Below are 21,997 nucleotides of genomic sequence, written 5' to 3'. Positions count from 1 at the left end.
GTACATTGTAATTTAGCTACTGTAAATTTCAGCCAACGGTTGAAGTTCCAAATTTTGCCGGATCGAATAATCCAGCATTTCAGCGTTCGTATACCTTTATCATTCTGACAAGTGACATCCAATAATGAAAATCACCATTCAACATTTACTCTATATGTATGTTGTTTATGTACTGTCACATCAGTCATACCTAATAATATTTAAGTGATTTTAAAACTTTTCAAATTGCGTTTTCATTCTAATATCCTTACGTAAACAAAAACCGGTCGCAATCTTATTACATTTTTTGATTTTGCAAGTTAAACAAGCGTTTATCATTCATCGCCTTCGGGTCTATTTGTTCAATCTCACGGACCGTACTTTTTTGCAATTTACGAGATTATATTTCGAAACAATGTATTTGTAAATATCCGACCCCATCACATTTTAAAAATAACTTGAGGGTATGAAAATATAAGAGCTTGGGGATTATGCACCCTTCGCTTTGTTGGCTGTGACAGAATTTATAGAGTTGTCACAGATATCGAGGGTAAACTGTGATGACTATTCACACTAACAAAACTAAATCTACGCCGCAGTATTTATTGGTTTTACACTACCATTGTGACCAACAATACGTCCAGATTAAAATATAAAAGTGTGAATGCAAATGCAAATAGAATATATTTATTTAGTGTCCTTTGGTGTGTTTTCGAAATACACTAACATGTAACGTCCAACAGGAATCATAATAATAACTGAATAGCTAATTCTGTGTTCCAAATTCCATCAGTATAATGTAGGTTTTAATTTTGATTAAGCAACATAATCTTAATTTACCATAGTTTATTTAATAGACACTCGATGCACTTAACTAATTGGAAATAACATCACAATAACGACAGTATTTAATAATTAATTTTAATCGATAATTGAAATTGTTAGGAAGTATCTCCAAGAATAATTGCGTGACGGTTGTGGTGATGGGTTTAGGGTATAAATAATTTATTTGTATTGATTGTAGAGTAAGCATAAATTAATGATTGAAAAAATAATAGAATATCCATATGAGTTGTCTTCACTTGGGTTGAAACATAAAAATAGAAAACTGCGAGGGTATATCGACCCACGTTGATGGAAATACAGATGACATTTCACAAATTTATAAAGAAAAATATTTAAATATACAGAAGAATGACGTCGTGGGAAAGGTAAGTGGATAGTTAGGTTCAGGTAGAACGCAAAATGAACTAGAATTTTCGTGTTTATAATTTATAATTAAAAATTAGAAAACCATGTCTCTGATTGTAACGATGCAAATTTTAGCTGCCCGGATTTTTATTAGACAGATAATCTCCGAAAGTACTGGACCGATTGTTGTGAAATTTTGTACTTATATTAGGAATATCATGTAGATGGTAACGCTAACCAAAATTTGTCTAATCAAAATTGTCCATAGTAAACGGGTTCTAAATTGTATAAAATAACATAGTCCTACATATGTAGTTTACGACTCCTAATTGAGTTTTTACCCGAAACGTCCAGATTTTTGGAAAAAAAATAAAAATTATAAAACAACATTTTTCAATTTAATTTTTAATCTGCTCACCCGAATGCTTTGAAATGTTGCAGATGTTCTAAGGCCATAAAGAGCATCATAAATCTTTAGTCAAAATATATTTGGTCATCCCCTCCAAAAACTTGATGACGTCAGCTCAAAAGTTTGCCGAATAAATCCTATCTAAAATGTGCAAAGTATGATGAGTCTGTACTTGTGATCTATCACTCCATTCATATTTTTTGGATTTGCATATACAGGTGACTCAAAAAAATTAATGAATGCGTAAATTTATTTTACTGATTTACTCAGGAACTACAAAACCGAATGCTTTGAAATCTTGAAGATATTTTAAAATTATCATAAGCATGGTAAGTTTTTGATCAAAATGTATTTGTTCGTCCCCCCTAAAAAATTTATGACGTCACCACAAAATTTTGCTGAATAAATCCTATCTAAAATGTATAAAATATGATGAGTCTCTTCTTGTGATTTATCATTCCATTCATATTTTTTGAATTTGCATATACAGGGTGACCCAAAAAAATTAATGAATGCGTAAATGTATTTTATTGATTTAAACAGGAACTACAGAACCGAATGTTTTGAAACCTTGCAGATGTTTTAGGGTTAAAAAAGCATAATAAATGTTTAGTCAAAATATATTTGCTTATCCCCTCCAAAAAATTGATGACGTCAGCTCGAAAGTTTGCCGAATAAATCCTATCTAAACTGTACAAAATATGAATCTGTACTTGTGATTTATCACTGCATTCATATTTTTTGGATTTGCATATACAGGGTGACTCAAAAAAAATAATGAATGCGCAAAATTTATTTTACTGATTTACTCAGGAACTACAAAACCGAATGCTTTGAATTCTACTGCGAAAAAAAAACATAATAGGCATGCAGTCGTCACGTTTCCGACAGCGAGGGAAGTACTGTCCAAACTCTTTAGACCAATTTTTTTTACTGTTTTTCCCAGACTCACCACTTGATTGTTAATAGCGTTGCGGAGAGTTAATCCGCCATTTTCCAGACATCCGGTATAGTGTATACCAAATTTTATACAAGTTAACAATGATTCATAATAATTTGTCATTGCCGTTCCTAAAGTCAATCCTCAGAAGGATGACTTGAGAATGACAAATTGTGATAATAAGAGGATGCCGAAGACCTATTCCTTTGCTAGCAAATACCCCTCTAATATGTAAATTTACCCGCTTTAATTGAACAAAACGGGTCACCTGCCCACAAAATATTGAAATTTACATACTATAACGGCACATTTTAAGACAATGAACTCATTTACGATACGTTGTAAGGTAGCATCGTCAATTTAATTATAATGCAGAGCTCCGTTATTCTTTTTATAAATTAAATCGATCAAATACCAAAGTTCTCGAAACTACAATGAAAACTAAAAATTGGTAGAAGATTATTTCGAGAGAACTTCCCTCGCTCTTAAAGTACAGTGAAACAAATACAGCTTCGAAAAATTGGTCTAAAGAGTTTAGACAGTACTTCCCTCGCTGTCGGAAACTTGACGACTGCATGCCTATTGTGTTTTTTTTTCTCATTACATTTTTGTAGTGGGAATTAAAAAAAAAATTGCGATGACGTCATCAACATTTTTGCAAGGACACGTATATCAGTTGGGATAGATGTAGTGTAATACTAAGAATAAGATTATTGTATTCCCAAATTTTCGGGAAAATGAATTGGGTCGTTTTGAATACTGATTTGTAATAATTAATAAAATAACGAAACAATTTACTCACGTATACGGCGCCGGCGTGTACTAGGACAGGCAACTGAAAATCATTATGTATAAGCATTCTTAATTTAAGACGACAAGCGTAACATAGCATACGTGAGAGTCAAACAGAGAAAGTGTAAACAAAACCCATGGTCGTCTAGAGATATTTATTGCTTCGACTTCCGCTTATTATATAAAACATTGGGTTTTATTTTAACTTTTGACGGTGGAATTCACAATTGGTTGATTATAAACATGTCTATACTACATTCGCGGAACCTAGTCAGCGCACAAAACAAATACACGTCTGTAATGTTAAAGTAAATATAAATAAGCGTGCTACCCTTATGTTTCAACCGAGTTTTTAGTTTACAAAATTTTGTGTCTACCAAATTTGGCTGGTCCAATGTAATACTAATAATAAGTGTTGCCTTTAATGTAATCAATAAAATAAATTGACTTCATTAATTTTCTTGAGCCACCTCTTAAGCAAATCTAAAAAATTGGTCTGAAGAGTTTAGACAATACTTCCCTCGCTGTCGGAAACGTGACGACTGCATGCCTATTATGTTTTTTTTTTGCAGTAGATTTCAAAGCATTCGGTTTTGTAGTTCCTGAGTATACCAATAAAATAAATTTAGGCATTCATTATTTTTTTTGAGTCACCTGGTATATGCAAATTCAAAAAATATGAATGGAATAATAAATTACAAGTACAGACTTATCATATTTTGTACAGTTTAGATAGGATTTATTCAGCAAACTTTTGAGCTGACGTCATCAGTTTTTTGGTGAAGATAACCAAATATATTTTGACTAAAAATTTATTATGCTCTTTATAACCTTAAAACATCTGCAAGATTTCAGAACATTCGGTTTTGTAGTTCTGAGTAAATCAATAAAATAAATTTACGCATTCATTAATTTTTTTGAGTCACCCTGTATATACAAATCCAAAAAATATGAATTCAGTGATAAATCACAAGTACAGACTCATCATATTTTGCACATTTCAGCTAAGATTTATTCGGCAAACTTTCGAGCTGACGTCATCAATTTATTGGAGGGGATAAGCAAATATATTTTGACTGAACGTTTATTATGCTCTTTATAACCTTAAAACATCTGAAAGATTTCAAAGCAATCGGTTTTGTGGTTCCAAATTAACTCAATAAAATAAGTTCACGCATTCATTAATTTTTTTGAGTCACCTGTATATGCAAATCGAAAAAATTTGAATGAAATGATAAATCACAAGAAGAGACTCACCATATTTTGTACATTTTAGATAGGATTTATTCAGCAAAATTTTGTGGTGACGTCATAAATTTTTTAGGGGGGACGACCAAAGACATTTTGATCAAAAATTTACCATGCTTATGATAATTTTAAAACATCTTCAAGATTTCGAAGCATTCGGTTTTGTAGTTCATGAGTAAATCAATAAAATGAATTTTGCGCATTCATTAATTTTTTTGAGTCACCCTGTATATGCAAATCCAAAAAATATGAATGGAGTGATATATCACAAGTACAGACGCATCATATTTTGTACATTTTAGATAGGATTTATTCGGCAAACTTTTGAGCTGACCTCATCAAGTTTTTGGAGGGGATAACCAAATATATTTTGACTAAAGATTTATGATGCTCTTTAGAGCCTTAAAACATCTGCATCATTTCGAAACATTCGGGTTAGCAGATTCAAAATTAAATTGGAAAATGTTGTTTTATAATTTTGATTTTATTTTCAAAAATCTGGACGTTTCGGGTAAAAACTCGGTACGAAATCATAAACTACATGTGTAGGACTATGTTATTTCGTACAATTTAAAACCTATTTACTATTACAATTTTGAAGTGAGGTCATCACATTACTGGTGGGGATGATTAGACAAATTTTGGTTAGCGTTTTACCATCTACATGATATTCCTATTATAAGTACAAAATTTCGTAACAATCGGTCCAGTACTTTCGGAGATTATCTGTCTAATAAAAATCCGGGACGGCAGACAGACGGACAGGCGGACAGACAGACAGACAGACGGACAGACAGGCGGACAGACAGGCGGAAATGGGAGACCTATTTCTTCGTCTTCTAGGGGTCATGAAAGATCGAGAAAACGTAAAAGTAGAGAGTCGGCCGACGGACTCGATTACAATACTTCCTTTGCTTACGCTCGGGAAGTTAAAATTATAAAATTTAAGTTTCAGAATTTTAGTTTTTGTTGTGATGACCCCTATGAGAGAAAATTAATATGAGTGTGCATTGTTAAAGCACAGGGAAAAAAGCATTATATACATACGTTTCTAGTGAGTTTTTCCATATACAAATTTTTTGATGCCGTCTTCAACATTTTAGGACAGGTGCAGGTAATACTAACAATGACACGCAGTGCTGCTGTTCAAATTTTCTGGAAAATTCTAAACAATATGCACGCACTGCTAAACCACAAGTATAGACTCAACAACAATCGGTCCAGCAGTTTAGGAGATTTACGTGTCTAATAAAAATTGATATAGATACCAGACAGACGGAAACGGGAGACTACTTTTCTCGTACTAAAGGGGTCGTGAAACGTCGAGAAAATATAATATAAAATATAATTACTTCTACAGGTTACGCTTAGGAAGTAAAAATTTTTATTTTTTCCAAAAATCTGGATGCCTAGGGTAAAAACTCAACACGGATTCATAAACTACAACTGCAAGAGTATACTATTTCATAAAATTTAAATAACGTTTATTTTTGTAAAACTTGGGGATGAGGTCATAGCATTGTTGGTGGGGATGACGAGACAAATTTTTGTCAGCGTTTTATCATCTACACGATATTCCTAATATACATACAAAATTTGACAACAATCGGTTCAGTAGTTTCGGAGATTACCTGCCTAGTAAAAATCTACAGACGTGGAGCGACCTATTTTTTTCAGATTTTAGGGGTCATGAGAGTAGAAAGTCGCCCGATGCACTCGCTTACAATACTTCCTTAGATTGCACTCAGGAAGTAACAATCAGGTGAGTATGTTTCTTCGGAATTTAGAATCATGCGAAAGTTACATTAACTAATGCCCTTGATGCTAAGATTGTCTAAATTTAACTAACCAGTTTACCAAATGATCCATACAATAGTTATTTATTATACAAGGCGATACAGAGAGTCTTTATCTTCGAGTGGAAAGTGTTCGTTCACGAGTGACGGCAGTCATGAGTGGACAATTTGTCACGAGCATATAATAGTATATTATTTTGTAAGGAGCAAAAGTAAAACTTTTTGTGATGAGTCTGTAGGTTGATGGCCGACCGAAGGCAGACGAGAGAATTTTCAATTTTTTAAAATGAATGAATTAAGTTATATCTGGATACTGTTACATGGTTTCATTGTCAACAACAAAATTTCAAAAAACAGTTTGCCGATAAATACCGCTTAATTTATTATTTCTCATTAAAAGAGGAATATTTGCGACAGAATTATTTAATATGAGTGATGTTGCAAAAGCTGCTGCAGCAGCCACAGAGAATCTTGGGCCTCCAAAATCGGGTACAGTCCACGAAGTTGCTTGTAAACACTTTTACTTCGAGTTCTACGTATGTTTCTTTTAAGGTGATTAACTTCAATGTGCTTTGGAATACTTTGGATACTGTTGCTATGGTTTTACTTTTCTGACGCCTGTAGCGGCAGCAAAAGTCTTTGTCCGTCGTTGTTAAGGACGCTGAATCGTCAAACTTTAAGTTCATTTATTGAGTTACAAAATGTCATGTTTTATTGACGTTTGAAGAAAAAGATTCTTTATCATCGAAAATAATATTTTATTATTTTATTTTGTACCAGATTTTAACTAAAACTTTAAAACTATTCGAATGTAACAATATGAAATATTTTCAATTCGCTGGCCGCGCTTCACCGAAAGCAAACGCGTTGGCTATAGATCAAATACTTGTGTTGTATTGGTTTCACTTTGTTTATTTGGTTTCATTTTGTAACCTTAACAAACAACAGAACAAACAGTAGATGAAAGACTTCTTTATCTACCGGCAAATAAAATACTTGTTTATCAAGACGACTGTAGAGGTAGGTACAATGTACAGTCGTTTTGATGGACACATTTACAGTAAGGACTAAAAGATAAACCATCCTAAACGCTAACAAAACTATTATTCGCAGTGAAGTCACTTCCAAATAGCGATAGTTTTACTTTATACATATACTAAAAATAAGACCAAACTGCCTACTTTTTTAACAGTTGCTACAAAATAAAACTAAAATGTATAAAAGGCGCTTAATTAATAGGTGTAGTACAATAATAAATGTTGGTTAATTTTTAGTGTGGCACTAAATATTTGGTATCGTGGTGTGAATCCCTCTTAGTACCAGTGTACTCCACTTTCTGAGGGCATTGGCGGTATGAACCGAAAGTAGAGTCCGCAGTCCGTACAGTATAGTACAACATGGGCTCAACACAAGATGACGAGTGGCAGTCAGCGGTGTAACGTGAGCGTTTGAGAAGGGGGTGGTTTTGTTCCTTTAAAATAACTTCTTTTCAGTCGCAGATAACAACACAGGGAAACATAAACTTAAGAAAACTTGTCAACACGCTAGCACGGATGCAATTAAATAAACTATTAAACTGAAAATACCCACGAAATGATGACGGGCGCCTCTGAGGGTGTGGTCATCATTTAAATTCAAAAAGAAGAATCTGCTGGCCGCAAGAAAAATTTCTGCTTTCATTTGGTAACACAAAGTATCCACTCCTCTGCACATCGGCAGAGAAATTTGTGCTTGTATTCGGTAATACAATATCTCCTCTCTTTTACACATCTACAGAAATTTTTGCTTACATTCGATAACACAGTGTCTTTTCCCCTACGAAGCTACAGAGAGATTTTTGCTTGGGTACGCGAACACAAAGGGTCACCTTCTGTATTTACAGAGTCTCTAGTTTTTCGAACTGTATTATTTAAGTTGGTAAAGAATTTGTAAAATAAACTTGCCATGTTCAATATTTAAGACATGGGATTTAATATTAGTATATGGATATGTTTTAGTTGTACCTTCTATTGCTGGAAATTTATCTACTAGCTAAAAGATTGCTTTACATCAGGTAAATGAAAACTTTGTTAGTAACCATGTAAGCTTCACAATGTTGGACAATAATTAATAAAAAAAAAATATATTGAAATTTTATTCTAACAAGAGCTCGATATAACCACAATACGTATATTTTACGACTTCAGAACGCCCGAAATTTCGCTAGTATTCTTGCATATTGGAGTTCGCTACCATAATTTTAATATTCAATTAAAAAATAATTATGGTCATCTCGTTTTCAAAGTAACACAGTGAGTTATCCGGGTCTGACAATTCATCTTTCTGCACTAACGTATCGCAGGTACTAATAGCATGTCAGAATTAGAATATTAAATACAAATAAAATTGGAACATCAGTGTGCCATTCTAGTATATTTTCTTGACTTTGCTATGCTTCTGTTAAGCGCCTTTGTGTGATTTAGAGTCGAAGTTGAAATGTATAAAACCTATGGGCAATGTCATACGAAAACCATGTCTGACGTACGCCCCTGAGTAACGTCCGTCCCTTAAATTTAAAAGTGAACTGTCTATTCGTAATTTTGTATTCTGCGCACCTTTATTGGTGTGCTACTGCGAAACCGTGACAGCTCTACTAATGAATTTTGGGAGAGTATTTTCAGAAACAAAATTATATGTTTTATTTCAAGGAGGTCATACAATATTTATCCTTCGACGGTTTTCCTAAAAGATGTACGTACTAAAATCACATGCTCCATTTTCAAAAAACTACAACATGGTTGAATCATGTATGTCAAAGCAAATTAAATTCCATATCTGAACTACCTGAGAATGAACAGCTACATGAAAACAGGAATTTTAATAACGTCCAGGTCGACACTGTTTTACTTTAGGAATATGAATTTTGTATAATTTTTTGTTTTTTTTTTTTGTATAAATAAATAAACAAACAGATCAGCCAAACAGAAACTACGATTCGTTGAATTTTTTTTCAGTTTCTCAGTAGTTGTATGACTGATATAATTCCGCTTGTTATAGTTTAGCATTAATGTATGCAAAGAGCTTTCCTATGTGTTTGCATATATCAGTGTCTTCCTAATGGAGTAGGACGCTTAATGAAGAGCGGACGTGAAAAAGTAGTCCTTCCTTCGTCACCACCCATCTCTTGTGCAGAGCAGGCCCTCGGGACGGAGTTGCGGAGTTACTATAGTTTAGCCATCCAAGCATCCAGGTGTTAATAAGAAAAAATATCATACACTCATCTCACGTTTGTGTGTCTTAAATTATTTTTCTTTAAAAACCATAAAACTTGTAGGTTTTAACAAAATCGGTTCCACACGAATAATAATAATTTATACCTTAATCACCAATATGATCCGAAGTCGCTTATTTAAAACCATTAGGTAAAATATATCTTAAGCAAAAAGCAATTTAAGTAGAAATATTTAATTAAATCACAATAGTAAAATTCAACTTCCAGTCTAAGCTTTTGTATTTTCATTTGAAAATAATTAAACATTTTAAAATTCCATTACATCATTTGATGTTCTAAACATTCCTTTGTGTTATTTGTTTAGGTTATAATTTTGTTATGTCGATTACATACCTGCGATAACAGGAAACGAAAAATTCTAAAGTCTGCTAAGGAGATTCATTTTAAACAACTGTTCAAATATTCTCAGAGCAGAAATCAAATGATGTCTATTAAAGTTCACTGTAAAATTTATTATTTTGATGTTAATCTGCAGGAATACTTTGACGTAAACGGTTACTGTCTTTTTTTGGGTATCATTCACAATATATTTGTTATATATTGGCTAATATAATCTTTGCGATAAACTTCGAATCTTTGCAAGCTTTCAGGGCATTTAATTTTGTATTTTTAGATGTGAATTCTCAATTTTTATGAAAAATATTGACATTTTTTCCAAAAATCTAAATCACCAAGGTAAAAACCAGGGGCGCCATAATAAACCACAAGTATATTATTTTATAAAATTTAAATAGGGCTTACCATCTAAAACTTTGAGAGCATGTCCTCTCTAAGGTAATCTCAAAGTACATCTAGAATTTCAGAGTAAAGTGATCAATAGCACTGAATACAGAAAATACATATATAGAGGAAAATAGGAGACGTACTTTTTCATAATTTATAACTCTTCGAGATAATATGAAATTAACCATTTACCAAATAAATGTTATAATATTTCCCAAGTGTAAACCAGTATCAAAGTTATGTAACTTGGATACTGTTTAATGTACGAGGCAATAATACATCTTGCAACAGATTTTGTGAGTTTTAAGCTTTTAAACAATGTTATGACTTCGTAGACCAGTATGAAACAAAATGAAATGCAGAGTTTAGTTGCAGTAGAATGTAACATCTAAATAAATGATCACTTCTTTTTTATTTATTCATCGTAGGTGTTGCTGATGTTCAAATTGTAGACTTATGTTAAGCTTCCATACGTAAAGTAAAATATTTATGATATCACTGACAAAATCATAATTCAATTTTGAAATTAAATGGAAATATTCGTTACATAAAAAGTGCATTTTTCATCAATATTAAGGTGAAGTACAGTTTATGATAAATATCCTCAAAATTAGTCACTGACATTTTACTGGCGCTAAAACTAGACGGCAAAATAAATTTAACAAAAACTAGATGGTGTGGCCATAATATATGGTCACAAGACACAATAAATTACATAAAAATATACAACAATTTTAAATGATGTATTGTAATATGTATTTTCATCTAGCACAGACTTCTTAAGCGGAAATTATTACCTGAATAACGCATATGTAGCAACTAGTAAATATCTAATGTCTTTTGGTGCAGTCGGAGAAGAGTTGCTTAGAACACGTAGTGAAAAGTACTCCATAAATTATTATATATAATATTATAATGAAAAATAAGGTATTCATATATTTATTTTAATTTTTTCTAGACGAAATAAATTGTTTGTCTTTAGGAACTAGTTCACTCCTTTTAAATCGTAACTGATAACAGAAATAATAAATTTTACGGATAAATTAGTATCATTCAAAACTGGCTGGGCTCGCGACTTTAGAATGTTTGCAAAAGAAAATCCACCAAACGCTTTATTGTTAGAACACTTTAATCCCACATCATTGTATGCTAAAGTTATTCGAACATTACAAGGAAAAATATCCAGTGTAATCATCGATAGTCAGTTTTCAGAGTAATCATAATTTCATAATTAAAACATCTCAGCACATATTTATCTAGAATTCTTACTGAATGGAATTTTTGTAATTAGCACTTATCCGCAAGGTAATGTCCACAGTAACGGATTATATGTTCCTAATTTTATTTTACTAAATATTGAAATATTAAATATTATTATTCCGTATCCAAAGATTTAGTACAGTATTCAGCGAAATTATATAGCGCTAAAGTTTGTAACAAGTCGACTAATAATTGTGGTTGAAGCAAAATATCTCATTTCGAATTGTTGTAAATTAGTCCAGCTGAAAAGAAACCATTTATTCTATTGCCCTAAATATTCATCCACTTTCTGCATCAATAAACAGAATTAAATAATATTTTTGAGACATTCTGTGCAACCAAAACTCAACAAGTACAGGGTACTCAGAATCTCTAATATAATGTTTAGAACTTATCAAAAATTCTAAAAAAGCTCCGACGCTATTATCATATGTATTCAGTTTGGGTTAACCAGAGATGGCGTTGACTGAGTCAATACCGATAGTTATTGATTTTATAAATTTCAGAAAGTCAGTTCCAGGTAACAATACCAATAGATTACAAAAAGTATTTTGCAAAAACAAGGGTTTTAAAATTTACCATTTTAATGGAAGGCGTTGTTAAAGATTTTGATATGGAACCCAATATTGTTTGCAATTTTAAATGTAAATCAATTACAAGCGTGAACGTAGAGAGAGGCTTTCTAAAAACAAAAACATCTTAAATGACCTACGTAAAAACTTTACAATGGGTCACTTTGAGGATAACCTAATAATTGATTTTTATGGAAATAAGGATTAATTTAGTGGTAGATTTACATTGTCGTGTGCAATTTCTGTTAAATTCCATGACAAATAAATCTGTTTATTTTTATTTGTTGGTTATTAGTAACAATTAAGCTTATTTTTGCGCTTATAACAAGATTATTTTATAATATATTATGGGCATTTTTTAACATGTTTTTGCTTATTAGTCCGCTCTTTAGTTATTCATATTATGGCAAAATTTCATTATTCAATGCGGTCCAACAAAATGTAACAAAACTGAAATATTTTAAATGAAAGGTTTACAGATCAAAACCTCTTAGGCGCAGTCGAACGGTCTAGTGACAGATCCATCAACTTAACTGTAGAAAATAAGGTCCTTGGTTAACGCAATACCATGTACACCAACCAGGTGCACTGGTCTAGTTTCCCCAATCGGTATTCTGAAAAAGACCACTTCACGACAAAACTGAATCTTAGCTTTAACCGATTTAGTCATCGCTCGTCTTACATTTGGCAGAATTCCCGGTCTCGAATGCTAAAATATTTTGTGCGAATAGTTTTTATAGTTTTACCCGATCACATGTTTCAAGAAAATTTAACCATGTAATAGACGTTTTTCCAAAAACATTTATTGGCCAATTGTTACATATAATTTTTTTAGAAAAGTTTTATTTTACCTTTGAAACACCTTCCGCTATAACGCTGTTTTTGGTGATTACTGAATTGCTAAATGATTTGTTTCTATGAAGATACATGTATTATTCTACATCATCATGGTGATGTTTGTGTAAAATGTTGGGTAATCCACAGAGTAAAATTCCACTGTGTTATTTTAAAGTTACGATCGATTTTTTATAAAGGTATCACTTAGCTCACTTAGAGTAAAGGGAAGTAAAAATCAGGGACACATAAATTTCAAAACTTAAAACAAAAACAGCACATATATATTCAAATATTTAGCATTTTTCTTGTTTCGAAATTATCAGGTAACCGTGATTTTGAAGTGAAGTTTCCTTAAACAGTAATTTATTGTACATCCAGTATTCATTTCAATTTAAGTGAAGTTCCAGTTCATTTACTCGAAACTCAGTCAAATATGAATCAATAATGTTGATGACTTTGTTTCTTACCGTTTTTCAACTCAGCCTTAGGCTTTTGTGCTAACACTGATATTAAATTCTGAAGGTCTGTTTGATCAAACTAAGCCAAATATTGATAGTAATTAAATCAATCTCTCATATAAACAGCTAATCCTGAATTGATGATATTTATATATAACGACATCTTAAATATAAACACAAAGATTTTGATATTTTCCTATTTTACTACTAGTTTGTAAGTACTTAACAAGTAGAAAGCATTACCTAATGAAAAGCTGCGACTAAAACTTTCATATTCAAATTCATAAGCAGCGTGTGTATTCACAGCTTTCCCGAGTTGCTACGCAAGTTTGAAGAAAGATATTAAAAAGAGGATTCAAACACCTGAGGTTCTCTAACTTCGATTTCACTCCAGTTCTACTTTCCTTCGCAACTAAAACCGTGAGATTGTGACATTTGACACTCCACTTTGGAGACAATCTGCTTGAAGGTTTTCCGCTTAATTTCATGCTTTCCCTTCAAGTGGATATCTCGGTAAGGTGCAAAATCCTTACTGGAAAAAGTTTTTGTACCGACATTTCGTGAGGCGTTTAGAATGTGTTAAAATAATTAGAGAACGTGATCTTGTATCGCCAACATTCAATTCAATTGATCCGGATAAGACGGTGGTAATGGGTGACGGTCTGTGGTTAGAATTAAACGGATTACATCGAGACTCGCGTATTGTTCCCAATGTAATTATTTGATTTAGAGGGGTAAAAGCAAGATGGAAACGGTTATTCATGTCGCACATGCTTTTGCACGCGACACGAACAATGAACAGATTGTTGAATGTCCAAATTCTAACCCCTGTTCCCACATATATTGGGGCAGTTTTTCTAATTGAGTATTAGTTTGATTTATACTACTGAGACATATTAAGCTGGAATTCATAATGATGTCGAAGTGATACCTTGGTAATTTTCTGTACTACTTAATTTAATTTGATAATTTATTGTTGAGCTGATAAGATAATGTAACAACATGCATATTGCTTGTCAATTTATGCTTGTTTACGCTATTAAAAGATCGATAGTCATCAAATAACGCTAAGCAACATATTTAAATGAGAATTGTTACTTCCTGGGCGTAGGCTAAGGAAGTATTGTAATCGAGTCTATCGGGCGGCTCCCTACTCTTGTTTTCTCGACATTTCATGAGCCCAAGAATACGTCTTAGTATATTAGGATTACCATGTAAATGGTAAAACGCCACCAACTGACAGCATTTGGTAGAAACATTTTATACCATTAAAATCATATTCAAATAAATAAATAAATAAATAAATAAATAAATAAAACAAAAATTAGGGCGTTTAAAAAATGTGCATTTAATTTGTTCCCGTACTAAAACTGATCAGTACTAGATGCAAGTGATCAAGGTGACTATTTATGTCACATATATTAACTTTATATTTATGCAAGTTGCATAACAAAAGAGTAAAAAGCAAAGCAATCTACTGTGATATTATTTCAGAAAAAATGTTTTCGTATATCCCTATAGGTATAGTAACAATATGGATATTTATATATTTTATTATCCACGCTTTCGAAAATATTATTTAACAAAAAAGTAACAGAATCACCCATATTTAAAATTTTAGACCTTCAGATCCGGTTTCGACAAGCGTTGTTAATTTAATCATGCGGCTAATTGATCATGGGATCAAATTTAACGAATCAAATTCTCAAGATAAAACCATAATGCGTCATTAAACATTTAATAAAGCATTAAAATTTAATTTGCTCTCTATAAACTGTCCTCAGTATCCCAACTGAAAGCTTTTATGAAAACGAACAATTTTCAGATGAAAATTTAAGTATATACATATAAGGCAACAATCGAATTTAATAAAACTGGTTTACAATTTTCAGTCCTAACTGAATGTTCGCCTTTTCAAGTTTACAGTGTGCGAAATCTTAAATACTTTACCTTCAAATAATCTCGTTTAAGTTTCTAAATGTAAGTTTCGTCAATACACAATTATAAAATTTAATCGTCTTTAATTACTACGTTTAAGACTATTAACTACGTATTAAAGTTGCTCACTCTAGCAGTTTGAATTAACGACAATGAACGTATGAAAATAAGCGAAATGTTTTTACTTCTAACTCGGTTTTCCGTAGGGAGAGTTTGATTATCTTTTTAAACGCGTGGTACAGAAATTAATCTAAAGTTCAGGACTTCCCTCGCACCAGAAGTCAAATAAGTATTCAAACAATTAATTCAATGTGTTAGAGAAAAAAAATGGTCGAAGAACTTACTTCGTCACTGAAGTACAATAAAACATATCCAGTTGTTTCCAAAATTCAAATAAGTTTTTAATAAATGTGTACAATTTTACAAAGTTGGTCGAATGTTGTTTTGGCAAAATTTACCGCGCCAGTGAAGTGTAATAACATTGATCCAGTTCTTCCAAAACCTAACATTAGATTTTGCGAATTTAATTTTTTTATGAGAAGTTAATATAAAGATAGGTATTTCTATGCAAGTTAATATGATGATGTAATGAAATGTAAAGAAGCTTGCTGCGCGCATGTTTCAAATAAGTTTTTCCTTTACAACATTTTGTGATGACGTCATCAATATTTTTTATTTTTGCAAGGACACGTATATCAATTTGGATAGGTGCAGTGTAATACGTGTGTCCCAAATTTCCAAATATTCGGGAAAATGGAGTGAGACGTTGCTGATTTAATCAATAAAACAAACTAACCTATTCATTAATTTTTTATTAGTCACACTATGTAAGCAATCTGATGTTGAAAATTTAATTTCTTATAAGAACCCCTATAAGTAGAAATAGACATATTATTATGTATGTACAGTTAAAATAAATGCAACGAAGCGTGCTACGTAATACTAGAATAATCATGTAATAATTACAATATTGTATTCCCAAATTTTCTGGAAAAATAGAGTGAGCCGTTTTTATTTATTCGCCAAAATTTTAAGACAACATTATCAATTTTTTGGAGGAGATTAATAGATATATTCTGATTACAAATTTACCATGCTTACGATAATTTTAAAACGTCTGCAAGATTTCAAAATATTAGGTTTTGCAGTTTCTGATTTAATGCGGGGGAAGTTCTGTCGAAACATATCCAAAAATCTGGATCTCTAGTGTGAAAATTCAACCCTTATTCATACACCACAAGTGCAGGGGTATATGATTTTATGAAATTAAAAAAAAAAATTAGTACCTATTAAATTTTGGAGATGACGTCGTCTCCATGGTGGGGAGGATCAGCCAAATTTTAGTTAGCGTTTTAGCCACCTACATGATATTCCTAATATACATAAAAAGTTTGTCAACAATCGGACCGGTAGTTTCAGAAATTACGTGTTTTACAAAAAAAGGACACAGACGGATACGCAAGACCTATTTTTTCGTACTCTAGTGGTCATCGAGAAAATATGAAAATAACCAGTTGCCCAAGGGACTCGATTAGCTTACGCTCGGAAAGCAAAACAAATTGAAATACAGAGGTATTAAAATGAAAATACAGTTTACTCGTCAAAACCAACAAGAATTGGATGTAAGTATACCACATTGGTGAAAATAAAATAGTGTTTAAGTCGTTAACCCTTCTTTGGCTATAAAATGTTGTAATTTACCATTACCTTTCAGATTTGTACTATTAACAGCGTGTTATTGAAAGGTACATACAAAATAAAAAATGTCCAAATTCGTTGTACGCCTCTGATAAAAGATCATCTCTCGTTTCTATAGCAACATTTAGTCTTGACAAAAGTTTTATTGTTACAGTTGCTAGGATTTACTAAAATAAACTAATTTTGCTTAACTAAGGGTTAATTTTCCCTTATAATTTTGATAACACAAAATAAGTTTTTCAGACTTCTTAGACCTCGAGAAGAACTGTCAATTTTGTTGTACGTACCTTTCAATAACACCCTCTATAATACTTGCATATATGCTGTATATTTTTAATAGGTGACCATGACTTCAAATTAATCAATTAGTTCCACCACTTAAATAAAGTACGTCCGTCTGTTCGTGAGTTGTCTTTTTAATGCCGTCCACGCCTCCAGGAAAAGATAAGAGAAACAGTTAAATTGCGCTGTTGAAGTTGATATGTTAGTCATACTGCATTTTGTGTTTAAATGTTTACCCAGATCAGCTATGTATCTCAAAAAAAGTTCAGTTTGGTTACTGAACGTAATGCTGCACCAAGAGTCTCGTCATTGTCCTTCAGAAAATGTTCCGCTAACCATTCCATATTTGGTGCAGTAAATCAATATATTTGTATAAATTCTCGACTGGATGGATTTTCGCGTCTCATTTTAGATATTTTTTGTACTGTCATACCTGAAAATGACAAATAGCATCTGACATTAGCGAAGCGTAATTTTTCTTGCAAGATACAAAGCCGAAAATTATAAAATACATTAACGTGTCAAAATTAACTATTGATATAAAAAAGTTATTGCTCGGCAAATTCAGTTTTAAATGGTAACAAATGCATTTTTACTTCCCGAGTGTAAGCAAAGGAAGTATTGTAATCGAGTCCGTCGTACGACTCCCTACTTTTATGTTTTCTCGACATTTTATGACCCCTAGAGTACGAAGAAATAGGTCTCCCGTTTCCGTCTGTCTGTCGTCTCGATTTTTATTGGACAGATAATCTCCGAAAGTACTGGGCTGATTGTTGTCAGATTTTGTATTTATGTTAGGAATATCATGTAGATCGTAAAACGCTAACCAGAACTTGTCTAATTATCCCCACCAATAATGTGATGACGTTACTTCAAAATCGTACATAGTAAATGGGGTTTAAATTGCATAAAATAACATAGTCCCACACTTGTCGTTTATGACTCCGAATTGAGTTTTTACCCGAAACATCAAAATTGGTCCAAGGTTACTTCCACAGAAATTGGTTTTCAAAAATTATACAAAATTTTTGTTTTCTGATAATCTTTCTAGAGTAAAAGCCAGTGGTGTAAATGACACCTCGAGTCCCGTGCGTCGCGGGAGCGCAAATTTCAAGGGGGTGCCGTCAAAGCAAATAACCAACGGAAAAGAGTGTATTATTATTATTAGTGTACATGCTTAAGTTAGATTGTTTATGTTTGTTTATACATCGAAAGAATGTCACGTAGAAATGTGTTTTATTTGAATGAGTTGTCTCCTGAAAACAGAGGACTAAAATGATTAATTAACCCACAATGGAACAAAATATTTTAAATATGATTATTCTATGTATATATAATTATATAGTTTTGATTTTTTTTCCAAAAATCTGGACGTTCCATGTAAAAACTCAACATGGATTCATAAACTACACATGCAGAGCTATGTTATTTGATACAATTTAAAACCTATTTACTATGTACAATTTTAAGGTGACGTTGGTGGAAATGAATAGACAAGGTTTGGTTCGTGTTTTACCATCTACATGATGTTCGTAATACATATATAAAATATGAGAAAAATTATCTGTCTAACAAAAATTGAGACAGACGGTGGACAGACAGACTGACAGACAGACAGACAGACAAACAAACAAACAGATAAAAAGTAAGCAGACACTCTTGAGAGTATCAAATCACATCGAGAAAATGTGAAAGTAGCCATTCGCCCGACGGACTCGATAACAATACTTCTTTAGCTGACGGTCGGGCAGTAAAAGTCTTGTAAAAATTAGATGAGGAGGCATTTGATTGTTATTAAAAAATACTTTCATTTATGAAACTAATTTCTCACAAAAAATATTGATATTATCGATTTCTCCTCACGTACGACCCGACTGCAATTATCTGTAATCACAAAACTGTCCCAAACTTGTATATACTCCAATAAAGTCATAATGGGATAATATATCAATGCTACTAATGTAAAAAGAAGCTATTCTTTTGGTGGGTAATAACTTTTTTGGGGTTGAGTTAATGCAATCATTAAATAGACAATAACAGTATTGGAATATTTATTTTCATGATTCATAGGAGGAATAAACGTTCGACGTCCACGACGACCCTCGAAAGTTAAATATGCAATTGGGTTATCTAAATAAAACTGAAGAATCAGAAAAAGGACTGTATTCTACAAAATAAATCTTGTTGAAACGACTTTTCCGAATACTCAATTGTCCGTTGATAAACTGAGTTATTTCTCATAAGAACTACGAAAATTCTACATTGGGTTCAAATGAATCGTGCTAGAATAGTTGCTGCTACTCAATTATTATATGCTGGTTCAAAAGTAACTTGAATAGAGGCTTGGTTAAAACTGATAATTTACAAAAATTAATAAACTGTAACTTTAGTAAATTTACACTTTTTACGGAAAATTACAAATCAGTTTTATACCTATAAAAGAGGATAGCTAATTTCAAAAGTGTAGCGTTATTCTTATGCAGTAAAACTAATAAAACTGTAATAATTCTATTAATAGTGTTAATAAATTTTAGCTTGCAGTTATATAGATTGCATGTATATTTTTTTATTGCATACACTTAACATACATGTAGTGTTAATTTGTCGCCTGTGGTAACTACGTTGGTTTGATAAAAAGAAAAGCGGTCCCGAGCAGGTCCCCACTTCTTATTGCAATCAAGCCTAATCCTCAAAACTACCCTACGTTTTCCAAATTCTTGTTCATTGTTTGCAAAGTTCAGCTATTAATTTTGCGGGTAGCAGGATAAAAGGTGCACAATACCACAGCATCTATATATTTACGCTTAGTGGTTTCATACTTTATTACATTCTCTTCAATGACTATAGCCTGTGTATTTTTAAATTAAACTTATAGAGAAGAGACAAATTTTTAATAACGCAAATTTGCAAGTACTTATTCATGTAATTTTATTAGGTAAAGTGGCACGCATACGCATATCTAAAGACAGATGTTTTTAATAAAATTTTTTGACGATGTCATCAACTTTTCAGCAGAGACAAACATCAGTTTGGATTGATACAGTATAGCAACTAATAATAATAATACTGTACTCCCAGAATTTCAGGTAAAATGAGATCAAACAAACGTCAGATGGTGACATTCTATTGTGATGCATGCAGGACTAATTTATTACGTAGGACCATTATTTGTAATGTGTAATAACTACAACAAAATCTGTAGTAAATGCGATATTTATTTTGACTCTGTAAAAACAATCAAAAAGGTTATCGAGTTAACTCTATAATTTAGGATAGAACTTTCTTTTTTTAGGATGATTTGCTTTTTCTTTTTTCTTTTATAGAATGATTTGTTTTTTTCTTAATTATTATTTTTCTGTAATTGGGTTTTAAGCCTGTTGAAAAATAAAGTATTATTATTATTATAAATATTTTTTTGTTTAATCAGTAAAATAAATCACTTCATACACATACATTCTAAAAAATTGGTCGTAGTTTCTTCCACAAAACTTCCCTTGCCTATGAAGTACAATAAAACATTTCTAACTTATTTGAAAAATTATAAATTTGATTTTGCGATTTTTATTTTATTAAGACAATCCATCCAAGTTGAAATAAAGGTATGTATGTAATGTTAAAGTAAATGTAAAGAAGCGTGCTAGGCATGTATTCCAAATGAGTGTTTCCTTCACAAAATTTTGCGATGACGTCATCAACATTTTTGCAAGGATCTCGACTTGGGTAGGAGCAGTGTAATGCTAATAATAACAGTATTGTATTCCCAAATTTTCAGGAAGATGGAGTTTAAAATAAATTGACTCATTCATTAATTTTTTTGAGTCTCCCTGTATAAACAGTTCTAAAAAATATTAATGCAATGATAAGTCACAAGTATAGATTCATCATATTTTGTACATTTTACATAGAATTTACTCGGTAAAATTTTGACATGACGTTATTAATAAGCAGGATAAACAGAAAAAAACAATCATGCTTACGATAACTTTAAAACTTCTGCCTTTGGTTTTACAGATTCAAAATTAAATTGCAAAGTGTTGTTACATAGTTTTTATTTTTTTTTCAACTCAACACGGATTCATAAACTACACGTATAGGACTATGTTATTTTATACAACTACTATGTACAATTTTGAGATGACATCACCATATTGTTGGTCGGGATGATTAGACACAGTTTGGTTTAGCGTTTTACCACCTACATGATATACATAATGCACAGTCGGTTTCGTAGTTTCGGAGATTATATGTTTTCTAAAAATTGACAGAAACTACGGAGGCAGACGGCAGACTCAGGTCCTTAAAGCGGATGTGCCAAGAAGAAGTAATAGATAACTTACTTTGTCGGCCTTTGTCAACTAACCGAGAAATTTAATCAACAAAAATATTCTTAAAACTTTTTTGGTTAACCATAATTTTTTGCTTTTACCGAGAACCAATACACCCAGCCGAAAAACCCAAATCTACTCAAAAAGGGGGGAGCGGGGGCGTCAACAGATGACTCGTACCGGACAGATCATGTCAGGTAAACTGAACACAAATAAGAAGGAAATCTTCTAATACATACTCCCTATATAAAATTCTCGTGTCACAGTGTTTGTACCCA

The 21,997-nt window shown here is 32.0% G+C and overlaps 1 protein-coding gene across 2 annotated transcripts in view; it reads right to left on the bottom strand.

Annotated features, from left to right (window-relative positions):
• Positions 1 to 21,997, bottom strand: part of LOC135132175 (protein amalgam-like) — a 165,827-nt gene that overhangs the window by 125,165 nt on the left and 18,665 nt on the right. Inside the window, exon 2 of one of the 2 annotated variants that reach the window (XM_064060161.1) lies at positions 3,322 to 3,354. The exons of the other annotated variant lie outside the window; for it this stretch is intronic. Coding sequence (XP_063916231.1) covers positions 3,322 to 3,354 — 33 coding nt within the window. The remainder of the gene's footprint in view (positions 1 to 3,321; positions 3,355 to 21,997) is intronic. 2 annotated transcript variants of the gene reach the window in all.

This window comes from Zophobas morio, unplaced genomic scaffold (genome assembly GCF_036711695.1).
Source record: "Zophobas morio isolate AGI-343-1 ecotype UQ-CSIRO unplaced genomic scaffold, CSIRO_AGI_Zmor_V1 ptg000021l, whole genome shotgun sequence".
Classification (NCBI taxonomy): Eukaryota; Metazoa; Arthropoda; class Insecta; order Coleoptera; family Tenebrionidae; genus Zophobas; species Zophobas morio.
Note: the sequence above shows the minus strand (reverse complement) of the source record. Positions and strands in the feature narration are given on the sequence as shown.